Raw genomic sequence first — 19,132 nt, 5'->3', positions numbered from 1 at the left:
TCTGTAATGAATTAACATTACAGTCTGGTTTGAATTTTTCAATTTTCAGCATACATCCTGCTCTGTTAGCAAGTGACCCCGTGGCCCCTATCAGTTTCTCTAACAATGTGAATTAGCCATTATAAAAAGAACACAGATTTGGACATATCTAAGCCTCGAGAAAGATATATAAGTCCAGGTTGTGACCCATCACACTTCACGGCAGAGCCAGGCATCATGCCCAAGTTTCTAGACGTCTTCTGGATAGATGCCTTGTACTCTACCACCAACACTCAAGATTTTTCTGTAAGAGCTAAATCTTCACTTGTTCCATTACAGTCATAGAAATGCTCCATCTTTTTCATTCATAAGGAGATCTCTGAACTGCAGCCTGACATAGAAAGCAATTTCAGTTAGCACTAATTTATATAAATTTCCTGTAAATCCAGAAATCCTAAAGTTAGCAGAGGGAGACAAGAGGGACAATGATAGAAGAACCATGACACAGAAAAGTTTTTCCAGTCATTGTCATTTCCCAGTGGTAAAGTCTGTTAGGCAAGCAGGCATAAGGATCCTATGATTTGAAGAGGACAAACCCTCAGATATTAATTTCCACGAGGACGCAAAGTGATTTATTTAAGATCATTAGTTGATTTGTGATATGTGAAAGCATTTTAGAAAGGAAGCAGAATTTTGGTAAAGTGATTACCCTTTGTTCAGCATTTTTAGGGGTAAGATTGAGGTATCAAGGACTTGTCAAAAAACATAAAATCACATCAAATTCCTAAGACCCCAGTACATGACATCTGTTAGATTTTTGTTATAAATTTTAAGGTATTATTATGGGGGGGGGCAGGAAATGCCCTTTCTTTTAATCTAGTCAAAATCCACAGAAGTAATTACAATTTTTTTACTTTTGCACAAATACAATGCTGGTGTTGAGTAATTTTGTAGCAAGATTATATGTATTCTGCTTGGTTCATCTTTAGAATGTTTGACACCTATGCTAGTTCCTCAGTGTACTTTCTCACCTTTTGAACCTACCTTGAAAATCCCTTTCTTTTGAAATGGTTTTATCTTCCCTGTGGAAACCACGTTCTGTACCTTTCTTGGTCGTGTGTCCTTCAACACAGCATGTAGAACCATACTAGAAATTTCAAGTGTTTAGTAAATAATTTGTGTGTTTCCTTTGGCCCAATAATTCCACCGTTGAGAGTTTATAAAAGAAACTGACTAGAGATATTCCCATCAGGTTATCAGCAAAGATATTCACTGTAAAATTATTTATGTTGTCAAAAAATTGGGAAAAAAAAACTCCAGATCAAATTGACTAGATAAATCATGATTTAGTTATGAGTAATGCTCTACGGACATTTAAAATAATTTCGTACAGAGATAGTTCATAAATTTTTTCAGTGTGTACTTAAGTGCAAAAGAAAGGATTTTCTAAAACAGTATGTGCAGTGATTTAATGTTCCTAGAAATGTATATAAGTGATGTCCACTGTGTAAATGGTGAGGTCTCTAGTCATTTTAAGTCTTGTTGGGGTATTGCTTCTTTTTTTTTCCCAAGTAGTAATAAATTAAGAGAAATTTTCCTTCATGCAGCTAATTCAGAAAATAAGTTTGTATCATGTTAGAGAGGAAGCTTCGCTGCCCAACATTTTTCTACTTTCTATTTTGAGTACCTCTGCGATGAGTTCACAAAGTACATGATAAACATGACCAGTAATCCTCCAGTCTTTCACTTTAGACAGAAAATTATTACTTAGTAATTCTGACTTACTAACAGAATACTGAAGTTGCTAATCATGTAATATTTTTACCACTGAAATAAAATTAGAACCATGTTCACAAATTTTGCGAGTCGTACACAAACCACTGAATTTTAAGAATCAGTTCTTATAGTAAGGAGAATTAACTTTGAAAGTAAGTAGATCTCATTTTAAATCTGGGCTCTGCCACTTGCTGGCTTTATGGGTTTGTGCAAAATGTAAGTGATTGACTTGTGCATTTTAATGAGATTATATATGTGAAGCACCTAGTATGAAGCATGAAATACAGCTAAGAGCTTAATAAAGTACAACTTTCACAAGCGTCATCATCATCATTCTCATGAACTATGCTCCTTTTGATTTATTGTTATCTTTTATGTCTAGATTTTATTTATTTATTTTTTTGACAGAGAAGAGAGAGCACAAGCAGCAGGAGTGGCAGGCAGAGGAAGAGGAAGAAGCAGACTCCCCACCAAGCAGGGAGCCCAGTGTGGGACTTGATCCCATGACCCTGGGATCATGACCCGAGCCAAAGGCAGTCCCTTAACCAACTGAGCCACCCAGGCACCCTATGCTCCTTTTTATTTAAAACAAGTGCTTTAATTGGATAAATTTGACCTGTAACATTATATAAATTTAAGTTGTACAGCATGTTACTTTGATACATTGATATAATAAGGTTGTAACATTATTACCACATTATATACTTTTAGTACAATAGTACTATCTATAGTCAATATACTGTACATTAGATCTGTGTGGCTCAATACTCCTTTCAAATCTGTAGCCTGAAACACCATCCATTTTATCCCTCCAGCCCCCATCTCCTGTTAACTGCTGCTTAATTGGTTTTTTAACATGTTTGACCTTTTTAGATTCCACATACAAGTGCTATCATATAGTACTTGTCTTTCTCTGACTTATCTCACTTAGCGTAATATGCTCAAGGTCCATCCAGGTTGTTGCAAATGGCAAAACAGCCTCCTTTGTCATGGCTGCATAACATTCCATTGTGTCTGTGTACCGCTTTTTTATTCATTGATCCACTGATGGGCATTTACATTGTTTCCACATGGTAGCGATTGTGTATAATGCTGTGATAAACATGGGAGTGCAAAGATCTCACCAAACTCCTGTTTTCATTTCCTTTGCGTATATGCCCAGAATTGGAATTGCTGGATCATATGGCAGATCCAGTTTCAACTTTTTGAAGAACCTCCATATGTTTTCCACAGTGGCTGGACCGATCTACATTCCCACCAACAGGGCGATAAGGCTTCCCTTTTCGCCATATCCTCGCCGGCACCTGTTGTCCCTTATTTGCGTGATGATAATCTGTGCGCCTTTTCAAGTCACTGACGGCACAATGTCTTTATGTGCTGGGTTGTCAATCGGGGCTGGTTCCCAGGGCTGTCCTTGCCAGCGGGATGGCAGGCGGGCCTTGGAGAGGTGGAGATTCAGAGCAAAGACTTAGTGGTGCTAGTTGACTCAGAGAAGGACTAGGGCAGCTGTGCATTCAAAGGCCCAACTGTGAAGTAACTGAAGCCGAAGTGGGAGTTCTGAACAGTGAGCATGGTGGCAGATGGTCATTTTTTCACCGACAGGAGTAATCATGAGTTATAGCGCCCAGCTCCCTAAAAATCTCAGTGTGTTTCCATCGATGATGATTTTTAGTTCCCCCAAAGACACACAATTTGCTATTTAGCCCTCTCTTTATTTTAACTTCTTTTCCTGGAAAATAAGGCTTATTCAGTTTTTCACGTACGCCATGGGACTTAATCAGCTAATAAATATAAAGCATCTGACCACATAGTATTATACAGGCAGTAAATAATATTATTAATAGGCAGAATATAATTGCCTCAATAGGTATTTTTCCAGAAAGCAGAGCTAATACTCATTCCTACCTGATGTGAAAACGCTTCTACGCCCATTAATCATTGCCCGTGGAATGGAATTAGCAAATCCAGGAAGCTGCCAAATGCCAGTATATCTACACTGATATTTAACTTATTCAGATTAAAATTCTTTCGATAGAAATAAACTTGGGACAGAAATAAATGTCCTTCAGTACTCATTGTCTCATATGCTCCCAAACTGCAGAGACTCTGATAAATGCAGCAATAGTCTTCAGTGTCGCTGGAGCCGTGAAATGCATTTTTGTGTCTCCTGCTGCTGTACCTTAATAATTCATATCAGCACTTCTATTTGTAAATCACAGAAGGTTTGTCTGATGGACAGAGTGCTGGGGAGAAGTGCGCTCCTTTTGTCGGAATAGATACCCTGTGTTTTAGGACTAGTGTCTCCTTGTGCCATTACTTAGTTCGTAGGCTGGAGATGGTCTGCCCTCAGATGTTCGATTCAGTTTTCAGGGCATGCCATCTGTTAATTTTCAAGCGCAAAAAGTCCTATATGGGAAGACCCAGCTTAATAAATAATTTCTTAAGATAGTAAGTGATTTTTCTTTCAGTTTGTTTACTAAAAAGTCTAGCACCTACTTTGAGACACACTTCTAAGAATTGTGCAGAATTATATGGCTTTATGTTTTTGAGTGAATTAATAAATAAAATGAAGCGATATTATTTTCTAGAGAAGAGGAAATGTCAGTGGCTATATATTCAGAAGACTTACTTTTTTACTAAATTCAGTTTTTCCTAGTTGGACACTTATAGAATCTCTTAGACAAAAGTATGCAAGGCATAGCTGTGACTTTGAGCCGCTCTCGCTCCTATGGGGCAGCTATGGCAAATGGACTGTCCCCTGAGAGGTGCCGGTAATGCCATAATGAAGATGCAAGCATGGGGCTTTGAGCATGGGTAATTCCAACTGTGGTAGTAACGTGAGATAATTTAATATATTACCAAATTTAATTCGGAAGTTAATCTAAAATATTTGGCAAATACCGGGGCACCTGGGTGGTTCAGGGGGTTGGGTGTCGGACTCTTGGTTTCGGCTCAGGTTGTGATCTCAGGATTGTGAGATCCAGCCCCATGTCAGGCCCCGCACTCGGGGGGAAGTCTGCTTGAGGAGTCTCTCTCCCTCTCCCTCTGCCCCCATCCCCCACTCACACGCTGTCTCTCCCAAACAAGTAGATGCAGGCAGATATTTTTTTTATGATATGACCATCACCCTGATATTCATTATTTTTGCATTTTCTGTTTCAGAGACGCCCAAGCAGATGGCCTGCGATGAAGTTTCGAAGAGGTTCTGGTCACCCTGCCTATGCCGAAGTTGAACCAGTTGGAGAGAAAGAAGGTTTCATTGTATCAGAGCAATGCTAAAATTTCTAGGACAGAACAGCACCAGTGCTGGCTTACAGGTGTTAAGACTAAAACTTTGCCTATACCTTTAAGACGCACACACACACACACACACACACACACACACACACAGGAGCCCTAAGCTGCTGTAGCCTGAAGGAGATGAGATTTTTGGACAAGCCCAGCCCTGAAAGGGTAAAAGAGAAACTAAAACTTATACAAGGTACCACTGACCATTGAACATAGAATTCCCTAGTGGAATGACATTTTATAGTTCACTCAGACCATCTCCTGTGGACTTGCCAGAAGTATGACAAGATTACAGTGCTATTGGCTTAGGTGCAGGGTTGCAAAGGGATCGAGAAAAACAATAATAATAAAGCTTTAGTTCGTGAGGGATCTACACCTTTGGTTCAAATATTCTTCTCTGATGTCTCAAAGATAACTGTGTTCCAAAGCCTGAACCCTTTCTCTCAAAAGAGCAATGATGAATGTTTCAGGATTGCTAAGAGAAACAGCTCATGCAGGAGCAAAAAACAAACCTTACATAAGAGATTTTCTATCTTTCCACCAGACAGTGGCAAAAGGATTTTGTTTTTCTGGTCTAGATCCACTTGTTCCGACAAGTTCATTATTTTACAGAATGAGTCTTTTATCTGTGCCCCTCTCCCTTGTTAATGAGTGCCCTTTCTGTGGGCTGTGGCAGAATTACCAAACTCTTAGCTAAGGGTTAGGAGAGAGGGAGTGACACAGGAGATTTTCGGTTCTCCTGCCTCGGAATAAAACACTTTTTTTTTTTTTTGAAGATACATTGCCTCTGTTATCCCAACTATGAAATCCTATGAAGCCACAGGTGCTCTTGGCTGAAGGAAACAATACGAAGAGCCCCTTAATTGTTTTTGAAGCAAAAACGTTAAGAGATTCTAAACATATTGAGGGGAGGATTTCGGGGTTTCTTTTTCTTTTCTTTTTACTTTGTGCTGTTTCTGTACTTAAGGCCCATGTCATTGTCGATTCCTGTCTAAGAAGCCATTCAAGTCAGCATATCCCTGGCGATAAAAAAGAATGAAAGAACCCTGCTGAATCATACAGTAATTTTCTTTAAAGCACATAGTAGTTACATAAATATATATATAAATATATTTTTGTTTATAACTAACACAAGGCAGGCTCTTGTGACTCAAAGAGTGCATCTGTCATCAAGACAAAACAAATGCGAGATGCATTACTGCATACTTCCATAGAGTTGTAAAATAATCCTTAATATTAGAATATTTTTATGTCACTTAGCAAAAGTGGTTCAATTAGTCGCAGTGCCGATCATTTTCCTGCCTGTTTGAGCCACTCGTTCATTCCTATCAACCCCTTCCCTCCCTGGCTAAATAAAGCAGATGCCAAATGCTCCTTTGATGGATCTGTCATTTTGGCCTGTAATCACAATCCAGATTTCGAAACTTCTCCACGAATGAGGAAAGGAAAGGCATCGCTTGAGGAGGAAAGCGGTTAATACCCATACCAAGCTCCCAGCGTTTAAATTCAGGTCCCGTGTGTACAAGTTCATCAGCCTCTCGACCCATGAAACTGACATCCTGTGCCAAGACGCTGTAGATTCTCCTAGGGTACAGGGTCCAGCATTTGCAGATTCAGGTACCATGAAGCAGAGATGTCTTGTAAGCAGCACTTTACTAACAGCTTAGCATCTGTAGCCAGTGTCTACATTGAACAACATCAGTCTACTAACAGAGTATCATATTTTATCTTCACGGTTGTCTGATGTAGACGAGTGCCGTCTTCCATCACGTATATTTTGCTTTACATTTTTAAATACCTGATGAGGTTAGTAATTTTTCCTAACCTACTTAGTTAATAATTGCAAAAAAACAAAAACAAAACAAACAAAAAAAAAAACCCTGACAAACAAAGTGATTGAAGGATGTGATGACAATCTCTCTGCTCTATCTGCATTCACTTGATATGAACTATCCCAGCTTATTTCTTGTGGAGTAGGTTTGGTCAGATTAGCAATAACCAAATGACTTGCCAACGTAACTGGTGCAACTGGTATTCTACAAAGACGTAAGGAACACGTAGACGATTCCTTTTAGGATAAGATGATGCTTCTTCCACTAGCTATCGTGATAAGTGACTTCCAGTAGCAGCGGATTGACAGTCATACAAATCTTGTGTATATATCCAACTTCTTGCACAATTCTTTGAAGTCGTAATGTTGTCTCTCTTGCCTTCGGAGCTCATCTTCCACTTTCTGTTAAAAGAATTGACAATTCTGGAAACAAACAAGACGTAGAACTGAATTGCACCAAGTAATAGGGAAAACTTTTTGGAAGTGTGAGAACATTTCCTAACGAAAGTAGGAGTTAAAGGTGGTGAAAAGTTTCTGCTGTATATGAATCTTTTAGTGGTAAGGGGAAAGGCTGGCTAATCTCTCTTTTTCATGAACTTTTTATTCTATTTTATATTTCTGGTTTGTTCCTGGTGCCCATTTACTGCAAAGGAAGAGCAAACGTACTCCATGTTTCTAGAAATTCAGAATGGACATTGATGCTTTGGACTTTACATACATTATATATTAGAAGGGGTGCACCTGTGCATTGCTTGAATACTACGAACAGAGTAGAGAGAGAATAACAATTTTAAAAATTCAGGATAGCAAAGGAACACATACAGACTTCTGGAGAAATCTGATAAATGGTGCTACAAAGGAAATAATATTTGGTGATTAGGTAAAGGTATAAATGTCAAGAAAAATGTCTTAAGCCAACCAGATGGCACTGACCACAATGTTGGCTTGTTTATGAAGTGTTGAGACTTTAAGATGTACTAACAGAAAACTAAAGATGAATAATAAAGTACAGTTTGCCTCCATTATTACTTTAGTTTGAGATACCTAGAGCATTTGCTGATCTGTCCCATATGGAGCTTCTAGAATTGTGCTGTCCAGTATCCATCCTATCCACCAGCCAAATGTGGCTATGTAAATTTAAATTAATTAAAATTAAATTTTAAAAAAGCCCATTAAAAACCAGTTCTTCAGTCACTGTCACATTTCAAATGCTTGATAGCCACATGTGGCTTGTTGGCTTCCATATTGGACAACAGAGAACATTCCCATCATTGCAGAAAATTCTGTTACACAGTGCTGTAGAGTACAGGTCTTTCCTTTTCATTCTTGAATAAAAAGGAGAAGGAAGAAAAAGAGAAGATTTGGTAGTTCCTGGGCATATCTTGGGTGTTTTTGGTCTTAGAGAGGCAGCATGCTATGATGAAAAGAATACCAGCTGACACAGCTTTGAGTCTCCACTATGTTATCTTGGGAAAATCACTTTAACTTCCATGAGTCTCAGTTTACAATTTTGGAAAATAAAAATATTTTTGTTCTGTCTTCCTTGCAAAGTTATTATAATGCAGATTGACTAAATGTACAGATGTACAGACTTTTAAAACCTTACATCAATGAAACCCATATAGAGCACAGCCTTGGTCCAGTCAGTACCAATTTGCATCCAGAGGAAGAAAAGTCCATCAATCCTAAAAGCTTTCAAAGACAATCAAATCGATCAAAAATTTTCTTGAGAAAATGCCAAAGGAGAATTGCTCAATTTTTTTCCCATCTTCATATTTTCTCTTAGTATTTCCCCTCAGTCATGTCTTTCCCAACTTTGCCTCCTCCACCACGACAGAGTCCCTATGTGTATGCTGCAACTTGTTCAGTTCCTTATTATGTAGAGTCACTTAGTCTCTAGTTTCTTGTGATTTCCCAGTTTACTCTTCACAGCAAAGGGAGGCCCAGGAGCTGACCAGCAGGTTTCTCTTTAGAAGGAAATACCTTAAACACAAATAATTTCAAATATTTATTTTATCCCTGTAACACAAATACAAGGGGCTGCCATTTTAAAATATAAAAATACTTGGGACTCAATCTGAACTGTAAAAATTTGCAAATGCAAATAAGAGGATTACTATTCTTTTAAATTATACTAATATGCAGATAATATATATTCTGATTAGTATAATTTGTTAGTTTCTAGGGCAAAATATTCTTACATTATTACCTTTCCTGAAGGAGTGTAAACTGGGTTATGTCCTCTAGTGTCTGTTGCCCATTTGAGAAAAAGTTTTGCTAGAATCCATGCCTTGATTCAAGAAACTTTCCTTCCATGATAAGAAATTAATATTTAAATAAAACTAACCGAGAAATATATCCTATTGCTATGGTTTCTTCCTCCTGTGAAATGTGATTTTGCTTTGTATTTCTTCAGGCATTTTTCAGATATTTTATTACAATGAGCTTTACTAATTCCCAAAGATTGCTCTAGCTCTTACTTTCCCATCCCACCCTGTGTTTTGGCATCAGCATTTGTATGCCAGAATCATGGCAGGACATCTAACCCAAGCTCTTCATTTTACAGATCAGAAAATTGACGCCCAAAAAGATATGGTAATTTTCCCAGTGTCAGAATTGGGTCTTGAACTTAAAACTCCTGACTGGTCATTTCTGTTACCATTTTTCTTGCCTATACCCTTTCCTTCACCAGCAGTTAAGGCCAACCAAGCAGCTTAGAAGGCACAGTCCATCCGAAGGCTAACTTTATCTATAGTATTGACTCTTCTTCTAATATAGACATTGGACTGGTCTTCTTCTGTCATGTTCGTAAGAATAGTACCATCTTTATAACAATCAGTGATTTCAAGTTCTAGCCATTACATGTCTTTATTTGGTTTTGCCTGCCCCTCTAACCCCTACCTGTGGTCATCTGTCAGCAACACTATTTTTGGTCATTTAAAATTGTTCTGCCTTGTTTCATTTCTTCCCAAACATATCTGAAAACTCAGATTCTTCGTAGTGTATTTTCTTACAACATATATAATCACAATTTTTATTTGCTTTTGAAACCATTTGAACAGTTTTGCCCTAGGAAGGTTTTTGAGCAGTATTATGAGGTCTGTGGCATTACCTGTCGTATATTCATATTACCTTGTGTTTATAAAGCACTTTACATTTTGTGGAGCACTTTGACTCATCCCTTATTTGTTCACTCATTCAGCCATCAGTTTACTTAAATATTTATTGAGCACCTACTGGAACCAAGTCCCTGTGCTGGATCTGTGGTATACAGTGATACATACAAATAGTGAGAGATCAAGCATGTAGACTGACAATCGTAATGTGATGGAATCCTCAAACACAACTTTGCAAGTAGTTGGGTCAATATTACTCTATCCAATTTCTGATTCCAATTCTCTATTATATTCAGATAGGGAACTGTCAAGTATGTGTCTGAAGAATGTTTCAGAAATACGATACATCATTGCACATTGGTGCTGTTTGCTCCATTTTAAATGGTTTGTAAATGTCATTCATGAGAACAAAAGTGATTCATCCAAAGTTGTCCCAGACCCAGGAGGCCTTCCCAGGTCACTTGAACTTTTTCTGACTAGATGTAACAGTTCGCTTTCTTGTACCAATACTTTCTGAATGTTCAACATCATAGTCTTAAGGTATTCCAGAAACACCCGTGTATCAAAGAAGCATTTGCACTTTAGGCGTGTGTGGTTGCTATGTCACTTACCAGACTGCCTTAGGCTTCTGTAGCCTTGGCACTGTTGACACGTGCGGTCCCCTAATTCTCTGTGGGAGGCTGAAATAGTCCCTTGTGTTGTAGGGTCTATATGGCCGCTCCCAGGCAGCTTCTGTTGATGCCAGGAGCATTCACACACACACACACACACACACACACACACACACACACACACACAGACTGTGACAACTAAAGATATCTCCAAACATTGCCAAATGTCCCAGATTGGGATTGGGAAAACTACTGGATTATCTAACAAGCAAAATGTATCAGGAGAAAAAAAAAATGTTTCTCTCTCACTTGTCACTTAAATGATAGATAGGGTTTTTTTTAATTATTATTTACAATACGACTTGGAATCACAGACTCTTTGAATTAGAAGGAACTGTAAAAGTCACTAGTTCAATTGGAATCATAGACTCTTTGAATTAGAAGGAACTGTAAAAGTCACTAGTTCAATTACAACCCACCATCATCCTTATCCATTTCCCTATCTCTCAGTTTTACGAATTTATTGAGAGAAGATCAGAAGATTGGTTATCTCCGGAAACTTAGAAATTGGCTTTTTCATAGCAAGAGATAAGGCCGTTTGGTAATTACGCGGTGCTGCTATAATGGTAGCTGCTGGGATGTTAGCTTCAGTATGGGGACTCGGGGTCATACGACTTAGGCATCACAGACTCTGCTTTGAGGAGTTTCCTTTTGGTCATTTCACACATCTACAAATCTTAGTCCTTCATCTTTGCCTTCAAAATATGCGTGGAAGTTGAAGTTTGGTACATCGAATTTTAAGTATATCTGGATGAGCTTTCTATTTCTGATATTCTGATATTTCTATTTCTATATCTGATTCTTTTATTGTCCTTCTAGAAGAAAAAAATGGACCGTCTCAAGTAATTGAAAATTGGAAATTTCCGAGTTAGGATATTTAAATCTGTCAAGCCAAAGTTCCTAACGATTTGATGTGCCTTATGTCAGTTTTCCTGTTGGGTCAGTGATTTCCTGTGGTAGCTGTGAATCAAGCGAGTGGCTCTTGTGTCTGTACTGCACCAGTTGGAAAACTTGGTGGAGTTTTACAAAGACAATCCCTCAAGAATATTCCTAGAAGTAACAACAGTCCCCCAACTGGAATATTAGGCCTTCCCTTGATTCCCTTTCTAACAGACTAACCCGGACTTTGCGAGCATTCGTCACCATTTACTACAAGGCGCTACAATGGCGACACATTTGAAAGCCTTGATTACAAAGCCTGAGGCTATAGCACATTGAGGCGTTCACGCAAAGAGCGCTCTTGCAAGGCAATCCTGGAAACCAGAAAGCTTCAGCCGAGGACACCCTCAAGCGTGTCCTCTCTACCACAGTCCTATCGGACCGTTTGATGTGACGTAACATTTTGATTAAGCTGATCTTCTAATTTCAGCTAAAATTGGAATGTATCTGCCTGATTGTTACCTGACATAACTTTTAAGGCATCCACTGCCCACCGCTCTCACAGTGATGATTGCAAAGAAGTAAGATGGCTCATTTTTGTAAGATGGTCATTATTCAAGTAAAATCCCATAATTTCTTGAATCACTTCTCCCTGACAAGTTTATGAAATACATCATCATTGGCTTCTCAATAGAACATTTATTAGGAATGACCAAATTATGTCTAGAGAAATAAATGCTCAAAACTTGTTTTTGTACGTGAATTTCCAGATCACTGCTGGCACTAAAAGATTCTGGGACTTTAAATCCAGAATAAAAGGCTGGAGGAAAAAATAATGTAAATCATATGCTGGTCCTCATCTTTTTCTAATCTCTAAAATTTACTAACATTTGAGGATTACTAAAAAAAAATCTAATGGAATAAAGCAAAAAATTTTAAGTTCTCAGATAGTGATATATTTCTTTTGATTCTGGTTGAAAATCTCAGTGACTTCTCTCATTCCTACTGGCGTGTTATTTTTTTTTAAAAGAATCTCTCTTTTCCCTAGCATTACAAAAACTATTTTATTCATGACCCAAACATCACTTACTAATCATGCAGCTATAAACCTTTGTGCCGATTGCATGGCTACATAGCATGAAACTCATTTTAGAAGTTTGCTATGTGGGGAGAGGTATAAACATAGGGGCGGGTGGGTGGATATGATTCAAGGAAAAAATCAAGATTGAAATTTGCTATGGAGCAGAAGTTTCACCTTCTTCAGAGCAATGTACAGAACAGCAGTAGATAAAGATCAGCTCACAATCAGGTCATTGAGACTTTCAGACACTGGGGCACAGATCCTGCAGGTTATCCTAGGAAACAGGTGATAAACAGAAAGTCAAGGATGTCCCCGATTAATCTAAAACTCACCCGTCATCCACCTGCACTACTTCTATGGCACAATCCTAAAATCACGAAGACCCCTGCTCTAGGAGATTGGGTTACTTACGGTCAAGTAAGGACCAAAAAGAGGGTTTTCCATTTATCTCCCTCTGACTTACAAGGCATGTGCTTTGGTCCCCTTGTGCCAGAGACCACGAGACAGCCAACCACAGAGAGGCAATAAATACAATGAAAAGAAAACAATTTTCCTGAGGAAAGGAGAAGAAAGGATACTTTCAACTGTAGACCCATAGCTGAATCTCTGTGAAGTTTGACCGCCTTGGGACCAGATTCATGAACTATCATCTAGACACACGGTCAAGTCCAAGGAACCATTTTTAAGATGGTTTGAACAAAAACATGCCCATATTTATAGCAGAGAAATAAAAAGTCAAATTCAGTGTCCTCCACCAGGCTACTCTGAAAATACCATCAAAGTGAAGCCGGAGCTTTCCTTGCCGAAACCTGTTAAAATCATTTTAGGAAAATGAATTAAGGTTCTTTAGACACAGACCTTTCGTGTCCAGTATAGCTAAATCTCAGAGCCCTAGCTGAGAAGGGGAAAGTCTTTTCATAGGTTGGTCAAAACAAATCTCTCATTTGCCTCATTTGAGGCATTTGGACAGTGCCTGGGAAGTACATTATTTTCAGGGGGAAAAAAAGAGGCAGCCTTTTTTGCATGCCAGCTGGGATCATGGGAACTTCCAATGCCAGGAATTTACTACTGTTTCTGGTAATTCTGCTTGTAGTCATCTGCCATGTTGAAGTGTGAAAGGAGAAGAAGTGGGGCCCCCGGGGGGCTGTCTGTGTGTTATGCCAGTTGTACCAGAGCACAGTATATTTGTAAATGCATTTCAAAGTGGGTATAATTGTGCCCTTTGTCAGAATCACAAAGCTCCCTGTGGAGCTCCTGAAAGAGAACACTGGGAGGAAATCTGACCCTCTAAACCCACTCAACCCCATCCAAAAGGAAAGACTGTGGGTGAGCACAGCACATCGCAAGTTTGTTTCTCGCTGTTTTTCCAAAGCCCTGTACTCACATCAAGGACGCGTCTTTCAGGTGAAGGTGAATTTTGCAGAGGTTTTCCAAAAGTCCGCTTTAATCCAGGGTTTGGAAAACTGAGCACTTTAAATTTACTCCAGTCTCAGCATCATTCCTGTCTCCTCTGCCGTGTCAGTGAGACATTCCGAGCCCGCATTCTTCCACGATCAAATAACGTACACATATTTCATGATGATCTCAAGCTTGATGTACCTGAACCTGCAAATGTAAGAATGATTGTACGTGAATTTGCACTAATGGTGTCTGATAGCAGGCGGGGTGTGACCTTTACTGAAACCGACTGTTTCAATTCACGAATTCAGATGCTATGTACTTCTGCAAGCTTCCTGATTATTTTCACTGTAAGATTAATTATCTAAGTTTGAATGTATTTCCTTGCAGTTCATTAATTTGCCGTCTCTTTTACCTGGGGATCGTTATGATTGCAATAAGTCATTAAAGTGTTCCTCACACAGCTACTTAAACCAAGTTTTTCTGCAACTCTGGTTCTGCTTACAGTATGTGGGAAATCTTCCTTTTTTTTTCCTAGTAAAAATTTTGTAAGAAAGCCAGTGTATCGACTGCCATGGTGACAAAGTTCACCTTAAAAGGTCTGGAAGCTGGTGGTGACCAAATGTTATCTGTGTTGTCTCTGTTGATTGCTATTTTCAGAATCAAATCCTGTTTTTCACTTACGGTTGGAGTCAACAAATTGGGGATTTTAGAAGGGGGAGAAGGGAACAATTTGTGTAATACTGCTGTCATATTTGACTACATATTAAAAACAATAAATGATCATTTTGTTTTAATTTCTTAAATACTTTTATCCTGGTCTTTCAACGTACTTTTGTTTCCCTTAGTTTTGAAACATTTTACTTATTATGGAAGAAAATTGTGCAACGTCCAGAGCCGCAGGTAGAAAACCTGGTAAACATGGTGGAAAACCCTTTTGCTTCTAAACCTGCCCTGATACCAGCTAGAGGGAGCTGGAGAAAAGGAAAGACCTAGAATGTCATAGTGTCCAGCTGGGTGGAGGCTTGGTTCCTGCCCCTGCCTCTCAAAGCACAGAGGCCCTGGTTGAGTTCTAGACCGGACAGGTGGACTTCACTGCCTGTTGAACTCTTAGTCCTGGAATCAGTCAAGATGCTTCCATTCAGCTCTTGCCTTTGTTGCTAGCCTTGGTTTGGGAGCGCTGGTGGTTTTCCAAACGAATTACCAAAGGTTCTCTCTTACTCCATCCCCCTTGTTCCAAACCAGAAATGATGGTACCCATTTCTCCAGGGGCTTTGGGATGTGTCCCTCAGCTAATTTATGGAGAACATCTGAAGTGAAACGTTCTGAATTCCAAAGATCCTTTCCCTGTTTCCTCATTCACCACTCCTAGACCATCCTTTGCACAATCCCAGGTGTGCACCGGCCTGACCCCAGGACCAGGAAGCAACTGCTAGAAGCTGCTGTGGGGGATCCCAGTCAATGGCATTGCTCCAGCCATTGCTCCGGGCAATTCAATAATGATTTTTCAAGTCCTACCTCTGTGTGGATCTTTGGGGCTGTATTGATGAAGCTTTGATAACATGGGGTATATTCAGAACTGCGATTTTAAATGGTAGGAATTGCCTTGTAGGATGCCAAAAGGGAAAAATTATTCATGCAAATCATGCAACTTTGCCTAACAGAAAAACATCTAAGCCAGTGTTTATGTGTACCATTTTCTTAAATAAAAAGTGAAAATGTTAAAGAAAAAATTGCTCATGACAATCTCACAGCTTTTAAATTAGCTATAGATACATATCTCTTACAACTTTGGAGAGCAGGTGTTCTCCTCACAGATCCCTATTCCAAACCACTCTTTTCAGAATCCGAGCCTTCTGATAGGCAGTTGGGAAATTTTCCCCCTCAGTGGATCTTAACAAATATTTGTTAATGTCTAATCTGTGCTACGCAGCGTGCTTGATTCCAGAACTACGAAAACAAAGAAGATGAGGTCCTAGCTTTCAGTTAGCCCACAGCCTAATGGGGAAGGCAAACATTTAAAAAACATGGCAAATCAAGTATTATAGGTCCCAGGACAGAACTATTTACGTGGTAAACTGCAGTCCCAGGGTGGGGAAGAGTTCATTATGTGTGAAAGAGCTCAGGAGAACTTTCATAGAGCAAGTGATATCTGAACTTGGTCCAGAAAGGGGAGTAGGCCTTCACCAGGGGACAGCACGGGCATACCAGGTAGAGGGTGGCTGTGAGCAAACGGCCGGGCAGGGGCAGAGAGGAGGCTGGAGAGGAGGCAGAGGTCAGAGCACTAAAGCCCTCAGTGATGTCCACAGGACCCCACAGTGTATCTTCAAAGCAATAAGTACGCTTGAAAGTTTGAGTCAGAGGAGACACATAAACCAAATTAGTTTAGAAAGATCACCCAGGAGGCAAAGTTATGGGTGAATTGCAGGGGAGAAAGCTGAGAGACCATTCTGAAGACAACTGCTCAGGTCTGGCTACTGTTCTGTGACTACTATTCTTTCTTAGTTTTCAGATCTTAGCCTCCATGTCTTTGGTCCTCTCCTAATAAGACCCTAGCCCATCAGCAAGTGTGAAATGCCCCCCTCCCCTGCAGCCACCCCGTTCACGAGATTATACATTCCCTTTCTCCCAAGGAAATAGCACAACGCAGTCTGACACATTTTCCTGTGAAATCAGCAGGACCTGCCCAGGTGCACCCAACTCTTTCGACAACAAGAACTCCCTTCTCCATCTTCTAAGAGTCCCAGGCAACTCAGACAACCAAGACTGCCTGAGGTAGAGGTTAACCTTCCTCTGTGATGAGAATAACATGGGAAGATGACAGATATCATCAATTTCCTTATGGTCGAGGTAGACGTAATTATTAAGTAAAGTATTGGAGGTTTGGATTTAAGGTGCTGTCCCTGAAATAAATGAGCAAATGTTTTTTTTAAATATTTATATATTTATTTTAGAGAGAGTGAGCGAGCACATGAGCACATGAGCATGAGTTGGGGGAGGGGCAGAGGGAGAGGAAGAGAGAATCTCAAGCAGACTCTGCACTGAGTGCAGAGCCCAACATGGGGTTCGATCTCACGACCCGAAGATCATGACCTGAGCTGAAATCAAGAGTCAGACGCTTAACTGACTGAACCACTCAGGCGCCCCCAAATGATTTTTTTTTTAACATTAATAGTTAACCCATGCAGTTGTCCTTAGAATTAACGAATTAGTAAATGCTGGCTCAGGACTATCTGTGGTTATTACAAAGCTCAGAAAATCCAAATTACAGAAAGGAATTGGAAAGATCAAATGGTTTCAGAGGCCAGTGGGAATCAGAGGCTTGATGAAGCTTCCAGCATGGTTACAGTCAAATGTCAGTAAAGGGCCGAACTGGATCTCAGATCCAGCGGGGAAGCAATAAAGTCAAGATTGACAGAAACTAAAGACAAAGCCTCAGAGATTTGAAGCAGTCCACAGCAAGACGATTTCAAAGCAAACCGACTCTGGATAACTCGAGTGTCAATTGAAGTATTTCAGAGCTCTTCAAGGAAGCAGATAAATACCTGATTTAGTCATGGGGGAAACTATGAAGATGTCTGTCATAAAGGAGGCTCTGCTTTTAGAGATCTTGGCTTTCCAGCTTAAGTGCATTCTCATTACAGGAGAGCGGAGCTTGGGCCTTGGAGACGGAAGGAGCTGGTAAGACAGAAGCCAATGGTCTTGGGATACTCCTGTATGCCTCCCGTTTATAGGTAGCCACATTTCACACATGCACCCTACTACCCGGGGGCTTAGCATGAATCCAAGAAGGGCAGACGAGACTGCAGGATAGAGAAGATAGAATTTCTGACTGGAAGCCATGGCCTTCGTTGGTTCTGATTTCCCTGATCCAGACATTAGGAAATGTCATCTACGCTTCTGCTTCTTCAAGTCTAAATGAAGGGCCGTTATGGTTTTTGGAAATTTCAAAAATGTGTCCAAGAGAGAAAACCAATGAGAATCCCACAGAGTTTACAAATCTAGGCTGTGTAGGCACCCACCCCCCTCCCAGGAATGGGCTTATTCTTTGCCTGGAGTTGACTTTAAAGTCACACGGGAATATACTCCCAGAGTATATACACTTCACAAGGCCCGCATCTCTTGATAAATGTTAATTGACCCCTTTTTAATGCGTGTTACTCTTTATAGCTGCAACAAACTTTACTTAACAGCCTTTGAACTTTCACCAGTTATTCTCCTGACATTTCTCCTGGCGGAACTTTACAACCATTTTGGAGTTGCAGGGTAACATTGGGCTATTTTTCTCCCCAGATTTCTTTTTACAATTGCAATTTAGATTTCCTTCCAAAAGGATTCGATGTGGCACGAGCCTTGATTGAATGTGAAGCAAATCTCTCCTGCTGCAGTTTGGCCGTAAGCCTAGAGGATGGGATGCATAAATTATTTTACATGCCATAGAACCTTGCATCTTATTTCCTTCTCCAATGTTTTAAATCTGCATCGGGATGCCTTGAAGTGAGACGCGGAACAAACAAGAGCACATCCCCAGAAAGACAAACGGTGACTTGCAAAAAGGGAACCATCCCTTTCATAAAATGGTGTCCTTTTTCATTTTCTTAAGGAAAGGTACGTTATTTGAACAAAACCAGTTTTCAATGGGTTAAACAGTAGTAAGACAAAGAAGAAAGGAACACAGCGGTTAGAAGGAGGGGGGGGACAAGCACTTGGATATCGCGGGAGACTCCCCAGCGGACCATACACAGAAAACAGGCAGAGAGGACGTGCATGGAGGAGGAGGCAACCATGGGGACTTTCTATTGTTTTACTTTATGTCCTGATATGAAGCTTTATTGAGGCGCTGGGGTGGGAGTTCACTGGCTTCAGACAGATTGCTGCAGTCTGATTTCCTTGACACAAAACCACAGCTGATAAGTGACCCGGCAGTCACGGCTCAGAGGCATGAAAACATTCAGTCCCCGCTAAGACAGGAAGGAAGGTCCGGTGGTGACTGCTTTTTGCCCTTCTGATAAATGTCAAACCAGGATCCCCGGATCATCAAGATCTCACCGAGGAGCACGTGCTCTCGGGTTTACATATGTCCGTTTCCTGAGACAAGTCTTCTCTCTGCGTC

The 19,132-nt window shown here is 40.1% G+C and overlaps 1 protein-coding gene across 1 annotated transcript in view; it reads left to right on the top strand.

Moving 5' to 3' along the window:
• PLXDC2 (plexin domain containing 2) overlaps positions 1-14,825 on the top strand; it is a 432,671-nt gene extending 417,846 nt beyond the window's left edge. The window contains exon 14 of the mRNA XM_026478971.4: positions 4,918-14,825. Coding sequence (XP_026334756.1) covers positions 4,918-5,034 — 117 coding nt within the window. The 3' untranslated portion in view covers positions 5,035-14,825. The remainder of the gene's footprint in view (positions 1-4,917) is intronic.
• Positions 14,826-19,132: the final 4,307 nt, after the last annotated feature.

This window comes from Ursus arctos, unplaced genomic scaffold, assembly GCF_023065955.2.
Source record: "Ursus arctos isolate Adak ecotype North America unplaced genomic scaffold, UrsArc2.0 scaffold_30, whole genome shotgun sequence".
Taxonomy (NCBI): Eukaryota; Metazoa; Chordata; class Mammalia; order Carnivora; family Ursidae; genus Ursus; species Ursus arctos.
The sequence above is the reverse complement of the archived record's forward strand: the minus strand, read 5'-3'. Positions and strand labels throughout refer to the sequence as shown.